The sequence below is a fragment of the Chaetodon trifascialis genome, chromosome 21 (genome assembly GCF_039877785.1).
Source record: "Chaetodon trifascialis isolate fChaTrf1 chromosome 21, fChaTrf1.hap1, whole genome shotgun sequence".
NCBI lineage: Eukaryota > Metazoa > Chordata > Actinopteri > Chaetodontiformes > Chaetodontidae > Chaetodon > Chaetodon trifascialis.
Window position 1 is genome coordinate 20,101,282 of NC_092076.1, and position 12,169 is coordinate 20,113,450.

General features: G+C 41.9%; 2 protein-coding genes across 2 annotated transcripts in view; one reads left to right on the forward strand and one right to left on the reverse strand.

Annotated features, from left to right (window-relative positions):
• ryr2a (ryanodine receptor 2a (cardiac)) overlaps positions 1 to 12,169 on the forward strand; it is a 198,882-nt gene that overhangs the window by 120,327 nt on the left and 66,386 nt on the right. Inside the window, exons 43-62 of the mRNA XM_070990859.1 lie at positions 709 to 852; positions 1,705 to 1,832; positions 2,710 to 2,855; positions 3,483 to 3,597; positions 3,883 to 4,015; positions 4,538 to 4,641; positions 6,204 to 6,339; positions 6,464 to 6,650; positions 6,783 to 6,894; positions 6,982 to 7,102; positions 7,313 to 7,482; positions 8,205 to 8,425; positions 8,763 to 8,853; positions 9,216 to 9,356; positions 9,677 to 9,840; positions 10,030 to 10,108; positions 10,220 to 10,309; positions 11,332 to 11,469; positions 11,602 to 11,679; positions 11,852 to 11,927. Coding sequence (XP_070846960.1) covers positions 709 to 852; positions 1,705 to 1,832; positions 2,710 to 2,855; positions 3,483 to 3,597; positions 3,883 to 4,015; positions 4,538 to 4,641; positions 6,204 to 6,339; positions 6,464 to 6,650; positions 6,783 to 6,894; positions 6,982 to 7,102; positions 7,313 to 7,482; positions 8,205 to 8,425; positions 8,763 to 8,853; positions 9,216 to 9,356; positions 9,677 to 9,840; positions 10,030 to 10,108; positions 10,220 to 10,309; positions 11,332 to 11,469; positions 11,602 to 11,679; positions 11,852 to 11,927 — 2,574 coding nt within the window. The remainder of the gene's footprint in view (positions 1 to 708; positions 853 to 1,704; positions 1,833 to 2,709; positions 2,856 to 3,482; positions 3,598 to 3,882; positions 4,016 to 4,537; positions 4,642 to 6,203; positions 6,340 to 6,463; positions 6,651 to 6,782; positions 6,895 to 6,981; positions 7,103 to 7,312; positions 7,483 to 8,204; positions 8,426 to 8,762; positions 8,854 to 9,215; positions 9,357 to 9,676; positions 9,841 to 10,029; positions 10,109 to 10,219; positions 10,310 to 11,331; positions 11,470 to 11,601; positions 11,680 to 11,851; positions 11,928 to 12,169) is intronic.
• Positions 1 to 12,169, reverse strand: part of adgra1a (adhesion G protein-coupled receptor A1a) — a 339,338-nt gene that overhangs the window by 116,492 nt on the left and 210,677 nt on the right. The window lies entirely within an intron of this gene.

Below are 12,169 nucleotides of genomic sequence, written 5' to 3' on the forward strand. Positions count from 1 at the left end.
CTTCCTTCAAACTCCATTTAAATTGCATATTTAACAGCCCAGTTTAAAATAATAATAACAATAATAATAATCGGGGATTAATCCCTAAACCCCCTGTTAGGTAGGTGCTGATTAACATGTCTGAACACTTTCTATCTTAACACAGTAGTGATGTGTCTGTCGTGAATGAAACGGCTCTGAGAGCCACTCTTTGAAGAACGATCGGAGCCAGAGCGGGTGCCACTTTGGACATTTTTTTGTTTTTTTCTCGATTTTTTTTCCGTTTAAGCCGCACATGATTGGTCAACTACTTGATGTATGGTGGCTTCAGTGTGTAGGCGCATGTACACACACACACACACACGCACACACACACACACACACACAGAGCCGCGACAGACGAAACGCTGGAAAGGTGAGAAAAAGAGTTGACGCAGGAAATGCAGTAAAATTTGATATAAAGTATGTTTTGTACATTAGTAATTAATTTTACACATAATTTTACATTATTTTGGTAAGAAATGATTTTAATCAACGAAAAATCTGAGGAGCCACTTGGGAGCCGGCTCTTTTAAGAGAGCCGGTTCTCACGGAATTCCCATCACTATAACATGGACCTTATCAGTTTTGGTTAAGTGGTGATCAGGCCCACCCAGACTTAATCCACACCCCCACCCATCTGTCATCTGCGTCTGCTGGCACCGTGTACTGATTTCCCCATTCTGCCAGGTATAGAGTTGGATGAGGAGAGAGGCATAGGCGGTGACAGTGATTTCACCATCCGAGGTCGACTCATGTCATTGGTGGAGAAAGTGGCTTACCTGAAGAAGAAGATGGCCAACCTGCCAAAGGAGAAAAAAGAAAGAAAACCCAGTGAGTCCTCTGCACCAGCTGATACACAGACAGATGTGGAGTACATTTAAACATTTGACAATTCGTTTTCATCTATATGATAACGAATATATATATATATATATATATATATATATATATATATATATATATCATCCATATATATATATATATATATGGATGAATCTTTTTCATTTGAAGAACACTGTGACCTTTCCTCTAGTTGTACCTACAGGACAAATTTTACATTTTAATCTTTTGATTATATTCCTGTTGAGTTGTACACTCCATCCGACAGTTTGAGAGGCGATAAACATTACACACTCCAGCTAGCAGCACTGTAATGGTTTTGTTGTTCAACAACATCCCCACTGCTAATGGAATTTTGAGAGGCTTCATGCTGAGCAAGTTAAGTGAAAGAATATGGAACATCTGTGAGGTAAGGCTTCTATTGTCTTATAAATAGCTTGAAGACCTACCTGTAACACAACAGTGTCAGCATCTATTGGTTCCAGCTCCCCCAAATTACACAGATGTAGATTTGGCCCTGGTACTACCTCCACTGCCGCCTTATCTGTGGAAAAACAATTCCCCCATTCTGTGTTTTACAGTTTATACAGAGCAGCAAGGTGAAATAACAGCATTCCCACCGTGAACAGACCGTATAAAAGGGGAAAATGCACCTCCTTTATCTACTATGGCTTGGATTCTAAGCATTCTTTATTGTAAAGTCAAGAACTATCAGCAGAAGTGAAAAATGTACAAAACTATTTGTATGAGAAATAACATTTTCTGATAATTGGACCACAATCCCCCAACACCCCCTGACTCTCTCTGTCTCCCTCTCTCCTTCTCCTGTTCCTGTCTCTGCAGATACATTGCAGCAGCTGATTTCAGATACGATGGTCCGCTGGGCTCAGGAGTCAGTTATTGACGATCCAGAGCTGGTCAGAGCCATGTTTGTCCTGCTGCATCGCCAGTATGATGGCATTGGAGGACAGGTTGGCTTGTGTGTGTGTGTGTGTGTGTGTGTGTGTGTGTGTGTGTGTAAGAGGGAGAGAGAGAGAGAGAGTGTGTTTCCTTTTGATAGAGGGCCTGTTTACTCTGTTCCAATAGAATATGACATGATGGGCATGGGGCACCTCAGTGGCCATAGTGTTAAGGTGCTTATCACATAACTGCAGTGTCCACAGTGTCTCTACACACACTTCTTAGGTGTGTGTCTGCCATTGCTGTACTTTACTTCCTCTCTGGCTCATACACATTCTCATAACAAAGAATGTTCATAAGAGCTTAATTTCCTAAAAGCTGAGGTTTGAACATAACAACCAACAACCAAGTTATTTGATTAAAAACATTTTGCACAGAATCCTCAATATTTCTGTAAATTAGTACATTATTAAAGAAACATCCTTAACACTTATCTGTAATGCTAACATGAGGAACAAGGATTTAAAAGAACAATAGATGCAAATGATTACTGAATTCTCTTTTTTACATGATCTCTTTCTTACAACTCAAGTTTCCAGCATGGCGCCACATGAGTGGCAGCCTGTTACAGCAACTCTCGCTCACTGTTGAGCTTCTCAGTGCACCTTACTAGAAAGACCAGAGCAGACAGTATCTGCTGAGGAGACTCAGATCTTCTTGTTTGACTCTGCGGTAATATTACACTATCCAATTTGCTGCTGTAACACTGAAACTTTCCACTGTGGGATTAATAAAGGATTATCCTATTCTCTAACATATGGTAACTGATAACAGACTGCTCAGTCTGTTATCAGCTTCTCAGTAAAATAAAGTCTCTGACAGTAAAGAAAATGTGTGGACTTTAGCAATAAGTTTGAAAAGATATGAACCTGTCTCTTATCTGTGCAGGTGCGGGCTCTTCCTAAGACCTACACTATAAACTCGGTATCGATCGAAGACACTATCAATCTGTTGGCTGCTCTGGGTCAGATCAGATCTCTCCTGAGTGTCCGTATGGGCAGAGAAGAAGAGAAACTGATGATCAGAGGGCTGGGGTGAGAACACACTCATCTGTCAGACTCATGAAAGCCAATTCTGATTTCCTTTGTCCTTCTCTCTTCTCTGTCTTCTTGACAGTGACTTTCCTTTTATTAGGGTACTGGGCAACTGGACAAGTGTCTGTACTGACCAACCTGTGAATGAAGTGAATGTCTAATATGGTCATACATATCTTAATAAATATATGATAGACAGTGCATACAAAAAGCTTTCAGACCCTCAAGTTATAGAAGCATCTAAAGGACCATTGATAGAAGTAGGATGCACCAGAGCTCAATTGTGTGTGTCATAACAAAGGTTCTGAATACTTAGGGAAATGGTATGTTATTTTTAGTAAATAAATGCTCCAAAAGCCACTCTTTGCTTTGTCATTGTGGAGTATTGCGTGTAGATTGACGGGGAAAAAATTTGAATAAACTGAATCCCTTTTAAGACGAGTCTGAAACATAACAAAATGTAAAGTCAAAACTTTCTGTGTGAACTGCACGCTGCATGTATTTTTCTACTTCTACTTTCTATGAGCCTGTAAACTGCAGTCTAGTCTAATTTCAATTTGAAGCAAAGCAGACCTACAACACGATTCTGAAGATAAATGATGGAAGTTCGTCCCTCTTCTTCTTCAGTGATATCATGAACAACAAGGTGTTCTACCAACATCCTAACCTGATGAGGGCTCTGGGGATGCATGAGACGGTCATGGAGGTCATGGTGAATGTGCTCAGTGGAGGAGACTCCAAGGTATGACGTACACATAAGCTGAATAACTAGAAAATAGGCTTAAGAACTGAAGCTGGATCAGAGTGTTGACAGAAACATTTTGTGCATATGCGGTTTATCTTTTGTTATTATTTAGTATGAACTGTTTTGAAACTACATATATATGCACATTTTTACCTGAAAGAGCACAAAAATATTTGAATTAGTGGTGACAATGAAGAAGAGGAAGAGATCATTATAATGAGAAGACAGTCGCTGCATGATTTGTGTGTACCAACCCAGTACATGATGTCTGTGTTTTTGTAGGAAATCACCTTTCCTAAAATGGTGGCCAACTGTTGTCGATTTCTCTGTTACTTCTGTCGAATCAGCCGTCAGAATCAGAAAGCCATGTTTGACCATCTCAGCTACCTGCTGGAGAACAGCAGTGTCGGCCTCGGTGAGTGTGACTGTGTGTGTGTGTGTGTGTGTGTGTGTGGGGGGGGGGGGGGGGGGGGGGGATTACTGTCACTGAGTGAATATTATTTTTCCAAATTGATGAGATCTTTTTCTTAGTGTTCATTACTCAAATCATTATGTCTGAGAATCAAGATCCTCTGCTCACTCCTTCCTGCTCACCTGTGTTCCTCTTTAAATACTGTGCTGTTTTCTTGTTGTGTGTTCATGTGTGTCGGGGAGATGTGTGCTGATTTCTAATGAGATTTCGGGTACTTTGTGAAACTCGATTTGTTTTTACAACTTCATCCCTTATTGCTCACAGACAACACTGTCTGTTTGAATAGTGCTTTATCCCAACAGTGCTGTTCCAGGAACAGATACACCTCTGTTTCATTAAAAATAGACTTCTTATCCTCTTACTTGTATCTATATTAATTGGATTTCTCCTCTCCTCTCCTCTCCTCTCCTCTCCTCTCCTCTCCTCTCCTCTCCTCTCCTCTCCTCTCCTCTCCTCTGTCCTCAGCATCTCCTTCCATGCGAGGCTCTACTCCTCTGGATGTGGCTGCAGCATCAGTCATGGATAATAATGAATTGGCCCTGGCTTTAAGAGAGCCAGACCTGGAGAAGGTGAGATTGAAAAACAGAACACACACACACACACACACACACACACACACTGACAGACCTTTTTTCCATTATTCGTGGGAACATTACACAGACTTACATTCATTTCCTGCAAGCTTAGCCTAACCCTAATCTAATCATATCACCTTGCTCTTCCTCCAGCATCATACACACAGACACACACACACACACACACACACACACACACACACAAAGGTACGTCACAATTTGTCTGTAGTTCCGGGGTTGCTTCATTGGATGAGACATGCAGGAGTGATTTCAGAGCACTAATGCTCTGAAATCACTCCTGTATTCATCACACCAGTCCTCACCACACACAGATAAAAAGTCAAGGGTAAAACAAATGCAGTCTTAATAGAATAGTAACTTCTACATTAATGAAGGTTAGACTCTTTAGAGAGATGATTCAATTTTATGGTCACTTTGGAGGCTGCTGTTTGTTCTGCTGCTGACTTGTGATAAACTGAGTTGTGTCTAATAGTCAGTGTAAACAAATGATATCAGTGTAGGTGGACTACATGTTAGAAACACATCTCTGTGTAGTGTTGCACCTCAAGGTGTAACTAATAAAGATGAGGGAATTACACACCAGTGAACTTACTTTCATAATAAATCAATCCGCTGTATAGATATTTATTTGATATTACTTGGACACAAATCAGTGCCGATATGAGAGAAGACCAGACAAGAGAAGCACGTCATTACATTTGAAAAACTATGAGTAGCCAAGATTTAGTTGGGGTTTTTTTTGCACTCAAATGTGTAACAAACCATACTAAACAAAGATATGCTGACTTTCTGAAACACAAGATTACAGAATCACAGAATCAACATCAACACAAGAACAATGCATCATGGGATCCATGAGAACACCAAGTGGTGGTATTGGCAAGAATGAAAAACCCCCCAAAAATGTGAACCTACGCATTCCTACACACACACACCCACACGCACACACATCGAACACACACACACACACACACACACACACACACACACACACACACACACACACACACACACACACACACAGATAAAACAGAGCGAACTAAACGTCTAAGGACACTGGAATGAGAAAGACAGAGGCAATATATTGCCCTTGCAGAATGTTTTTCCAGGATTCAGAGGTAGTGAGTGTGAATGTGTTGTCACTGGCTCCATTAATCCAGGCTGTTGAGAGCTATATGACATCTAAAAAGGAGAAGGTCCAAGATCTAACGTTAAGAAAATGAGGCGCACCCCCTTGCTGCTGTCAGTCTGGAAAAAAATTAGTTGTTAACTGGGGGAGTGGGTGCAAGGTTTGATTGTATCCTTGATATCAGAAAAAGAAAATAATCCATGGCCATTAAAAACATCTTTTAAATAGTTAATACCCCTATTTTCCCACACTGCAGTAAAATCAGCACCTACAATAAAAGATTGCTCTACATTTTTGTAATAATCAGACTTTTTCCACAGAAAACCCATCACACATTCTGTTGAGCAGAGATTTTTAGACATTTCTTTCATTAAATTATGTCGGCAATCTTATGTGGCCTCTGCAGGTGGTGCAGTACCTGGCTGGCTGTGGGTTGCAGAGCTGTGTGATGCTGGTGTGTAAAGGATACCCTGACATTGGCTGGAACCCTGTGGAGGGTGAACGATACCTCGACTTCCTGCGCTTTGCTGTCTTCTGCAATGGTGAAAATTGAAACAATATTTCAATTCACAAATTCCCTTTGTCATGGTCAACTATACTATCGTGTATGTTATTTTCAACCAGCAATGTAATCTGTCTTTCACACCTCTACTCCTCTGTGGCCAGGTGAAAGTGTGGAGGAGAATGCCAACGTTGTGGTGAGGCTTCTGATTCGCCGACCAGAATGTTTTGGCCCTGCACTTCGGGGTGAAGGTGGTGATGGGCTGCTGGCAGCGATGGAGGAAGCCATTAAGATCTCTCAGGATCTCTCCAGAGACGGTCCCTCTCCTATGTCTGAGAGCAGCAAGACACTGTAAACCATCATCGTCATGTCTCATTAATTTGCTGTTATGTTATTAGATAATGAGGTTTTAGGGAAAGTGACATAAGTGACATGTTGTGTGTGTGTGTGTGTGTGTGTGTGTGTGTGTGTGTGTGTGTGTAGCAGTGACATGCTGGAGGAAGAGGAAGATGATACTATCCACATGGGAAATGCCATCATGACCTTCTATGCTGCTCTCATTGACCTGCTGGGCCGCTGTGCTCCAGAGATGCATGTGAGTGACAACACACTACATACATGCACATACACACACACACATTCAGAGAGATACTCACACTAACAAAACCCATTTTTATATCAGCTGATCCATGCTGGTAAAGGTGAAGCAATCCGTATCAGGGCCATTCTGAGGTCTCTAATTCCTATTGAAGACCTGGTGGGAGTCATCAGCATTCCATTCTCTATGCCCAACCTGGCTAAAGGTAAGCAACCCCTCCAGCACCCACCACACCTGACATGCATAAGATAGTAATCCTGATTTGATCCACGTCCAGTGTGACATCAAAGATGAAATGTGCAAACAAGAATAGAAGGCAGTGATTGCTTGATGGTTCTTCTTCTCCTAGATTTTAATCTAGTTTCTTATGTGTTTGTGCATGTGTGTGTTTATGTGTATTCTTGTGTATGCCCAGATGGATTGGTGGTTGAGCCAGACATGTCAGCTGGTTTCTGTCCCGACCATAAAGCAGCCATGGTCCTGTTCCTGGACCGAGTCTATGGTATAGAAGACCAGAATTTCTTGTTACACCTGCTGGAGGTCGGCTTCTTACCAGACCTGAGAGCTGCTGCCTCTCTGGACACTGTGAGTGTGTGTGTGTGTGTGTGTGTGTGTGTGTGTGTGTGTGTGTGTGTGTGTGTGTGTGTGTGTGTGTGTGTGAAACCGCTGCTTCTTTGTTCTTCTTCAATATTTTCTTAAAGTTGCACAAATTAATATTATGTTACCAATCATTAAAATGACTGTATAGTGTGAAAGGTGTTGCACCCACAGCTGTCCTGTTTTGGTTCAGTGTCATCACACTCACCTTGTGTCCAGCAGCTGCAGGCAGCTGTTTCTAGTGAAAAATCCTGATGAACCCACTGTGCACTACCTACAGCAGACAGAGACAGTTAGAAACTAGCTAGTAAACACAGAAGAGCATTTAGCTCCTAAAGAGCCAAGAGATGGTGAAGACCAGACCAGAACTAAAAGGACTTTCTTTAACTGGGTGACCAGAAGCACCATTTCATATGAATGTTCCTATGTGGCTGCTGGATAAATATCCTGTCCAATCTGCAATATGAACAGCTAAATAACTTGAACAATTGCTACTGGAATTCAGCACACAACATTTTCTGGCATCCAGCCTTCTGAAGGCATTGTCAGCAAATGTGTGTAGACCTATTGTACAATCATGCAGCTCTTCTCAGCTGCAAACACACCTTGTCCTTTGAGTGCACGTTTTTCTCAAACCAAACCTGATCACACACTCAAATATGGCTTTTCCCTGTCTTTCCCCTCTTCTTCTATCTCTGTATTTGTGTCAGGTTGCTCTCAGTGCCACAGACATGGCACTCGCCCTCAACAGGTATTTGTGCACAGCCGTGTTGCCTCTCCTGACTAAATGTGCTCCACTGTTTGCGGGAACGGAGCCCTTCGCCTCACTAATTGATTCCCTGCTGCACACGGTTTACCGCCTTTCCAAAGGCTGCTGCCTCACCAAAGCCCAAAGGGACGCCATAGAGGAGTGTCTGCTGGCTGTTTGTGGGTATGTGGCATTAAAATGGAAAATAGCAAAACTAACACATAGGTGTTCGAGTCATCAGAATCCTACAGTTTCAGTTATTGTTAAAATACCTGGGAGGGGAGAATTGCCACCTCTTCTTCTCATTGCAAGTGTCTCTTTATTCTTCACAGCTCTGGGTTCAACTTGTAGCTAATTGCTATATTTCATTCATTAATTTCCAAACACATTCACTGTTCATTTTCCTGTCAGAGATTTTTGTGAAGAACGTCCTCTTTGAGTTTGATATGTGATTGTTGGTCATTTGGCTGTTTGTCAGTGAAAATAACCAAGTAATGTATGTGATCTTCATCATGTGCAGTAAGCTGAGGCCTTCCATGATGCAGCATCTGCTGAGGAGGCTGGTGTTTGACGTTCCTCTGCTTAATGAACACACCAAGATGCCTCTGAAGGTGAGAATTCAAAAGTTCCTTCAAAAGGAATCTACAGGGACTTTACTTTAGCACAAACAGTTTATAGAATATGAATTTACCGCAGTTCAGACAACATTCACAAGGAGCCAGGTAAGATTCTCCAGTCCACACTAAATTGAAATGATAAATTATGGTCATATGTATTCATTTTAATTCAGTTTTCAACAATACAATCCTTTTTTTCTACAAGTGCACTCATCAACAGCATTTCTGATTTAGATTTATTGGAAATATGTTGGTCATGGAAAAGTGCCATTTGCAGCACTTTTTTTTTTTTTTTTAAAGAAAATTGTTCTGGACGCCAGAAGGTGGTTGATGAATGTCCCTTTGACTTTCCCCAGTTGCTGACTAATCACTATGAGCGTTGCTGGAAGTATTACTGCCTGGCTGGAGGCTGGGGGAACTTTGGAGCTGCATCAGATGAAGAGCTTCATCTCTCCAGAAAACTGTTCTGGGGAATATTTGATGCTCTGTCGCGCAAGGTGAGGCCTTGGTTCAGGTCTATGTCTTCTAGAATGTTAAATGAAAATGAAATGAATTAGGTGATAAAAAAAATAAGTGAAGGCATAAGGGGTTTTACGAGTATACAGCCAGGCTTGTTGTGCTGCCTATAGATATGTGCCAATGTGCCAGTGATCTTACCTTAATGATCAATGATCACAGGAATATCTAAGTCTAAAATTACTCATTAGCCTTAAATGTGACAGCAGAACTAGAAAAGATTAAACCTGTAGTCGAAGCGTAGCAGTGCTGTCTAATGCTGTATAAAGCAGTGTGCTGAATGTGTGTTTTTATGACATAGCGGTATGACCAGGAGCTGTTTAAGCTGGCATTACCATGTCTCAGTGCTGTGGCGGGAGCTCTTCCTCCAGACTACATGGAGTCCAACTACATGGCCATGATGGAGAAACAGTCGTCTATGGACTCAGAGGGAAACTTCACTCCACAGCCAGCAGACACTGCCAAGTAAACAACATATGTATTTCTTCTTTGTTAAATATGTTTAATTTCTACTCCAAAAGTGTTTTCTTTTCATGCTTCAAGTTATTTTTGATTCAGACCCTGATTCAGATTTGTAGATTTATGCAGGCCACATCAGCCTTTACAGCAGGTGACCCCACATATATAAATGTGTTTCTTTTCTGTCTTCATCAGTGTGACTGTCCCAGAGAAACTCGACTACTTCATAACCAGATATGCAGAGCACAACCATGAGAAGTGGTGTATCGAAAAGGTGTGACGAGTCACATTCAAATTGTGGTAGTACTGTTTATTTTAGTGATGTGTCAGTAGTTATGCAAGAAAATGTCTATATTTTAAAATGTCTCTTATGTATGTTTTACAGTTTTCCAATGGCTGGTCATTTGGGGAACAGATGTGTGAAATCTCCAAGAGCCACACCTTACTGAAGCCATACAAAGGCCTCTCTGAGAAGGTAGTCTGCATGCAGCTGTCAGAGTCTGCCTTCATGTTGACATTCATTTGTAAAAATGTGGAATTTAGAATTTTAACTTAAGCAGGTAGTTGAGTGTCTGTGCATTCAGTTATACTATAGCACAGTATCACCAAATGTGAGTGAGATCTGGCCAATTTATGGCTGCAGGATTTGAATAGGTTCCATGGGTACCAGCTTTGGATCAGGCTCAGCTCATGGAATCCTGATTCTGGAGTAGCATTTACCACTAGCCTGGCATGAGTCTGGATACCCAGCACTGGGGGAAAATAGGTGAGTCAAATGTAGACCACTGTTGGCCTAAGCACTTGTTTATGGTGGTAGTCTCATCCATCCATTTTCTATACCGCCTAATCCTTTTGGGGTTGCGGGGGGGCTGGAGCCTATCCCAGCTGTCAACGGGCAAGAGGCAGGGTACACCCTGAACCGGTCGCCTGTCGATCGCAGGGCAACATATATACACAAACAACCAGTCACGCTCACACTCACACCTAAGGGCAATTTAAAGTCACCAATTAACTCAATGAGCATGTTTTTGGTCTGTGGGAGGAAGCTGGAGTACCCGGAGAAAACCCACGCATGCACGGGAAGAACATGCAAACTTCACACAGAAAGGCCCGACCCGGGGATCGAACCGGTGACCTTTTTGCAGTGAGGCACGCGCACTACCTGCTGCCCCACCGTGCCGCCCCCTATGGGGGCTTAACTCTTTTAGTGCTATGGGGCACTTTTCCTATAAGTAGGTCCCCAGTTTGTTTGTGTCATTCACATGCACATGAATGCTCTAGACACAGTACACATTCTTGACAATAGTTTCATGCTATTCCACTGATTGACTGGTGTAATATCCTGGAAATACTGGAAATTGCACACTGTGCATGGACCTGTTTTTTGACAGGTTTAGGTATTGCGTGGCTTATTGCAGTTTTGGTGAAATCTTTTTTTCTTTGAGGTACTTTGACTTGCTGCCAGTTTTTGCCTAAAGTTTCGTCGTATTCTTGCAGGATAAGGAAGCATATTGCTGGCCAGTCAGAGAGTCTCTGAAGACCATGCTGTCTTGGGGCTGGAGCATCGACAGGATCAGAGAAGGAGACCCTGCCAACATCCACAACAAGTCCAGGAGGATATCACAGGCCAGCCAGGTACACACACACACACACACACACACACACACACACACACACACACACACACGCACATACAAACAAATTCAATTTACATTTTGTTTGAGTTTTCATATAGAAAATGACATCAATATGTCCTGTGTTCCACAGCTGTCTTTTGAAGGAACTCCAGCTTTCAGCCCCAGACCCATTGATATGAGCAATGTTACACTGTCTCGAGACATGCAGGTAGGCTACTGTATACACAAAAAGATAAAACATTGATATACAGTATTCAAGAGCAAATAAAAACTTATTTGATCCCTGGGCTTAAACGAGGCTATTGAAACACTAAGGATGAGTACTGATATCGATATAAATCTAGAAGATGTTGTGGCTGTTTAACATTGTGTTTCTTCAGTCTATGGCAGAGCTGCTTGCTGAGAATTATCATAATATCTGGGCCAGGAAAAAGAAAATGGAGCTGGAGGCCAAAGGTAGATATGATACAACACATCCACACACAGTGTTTCCTGACCCTTCTCCTGCTCTGCCATCATCACCAAATTTTAATATTCATGTGTCAGTGGCTACAGTCATGGGTTTGTCTCTAATCAAAACAATGGCGAAATAACTAAAAACTCTTCAAAACTGTGCATTCGAAATAAAATATGGTTCATTAAGGAAAGCAATGAACATAAATTCCCTGAGCTGATGGCAGGGCCACTGAATATTACAG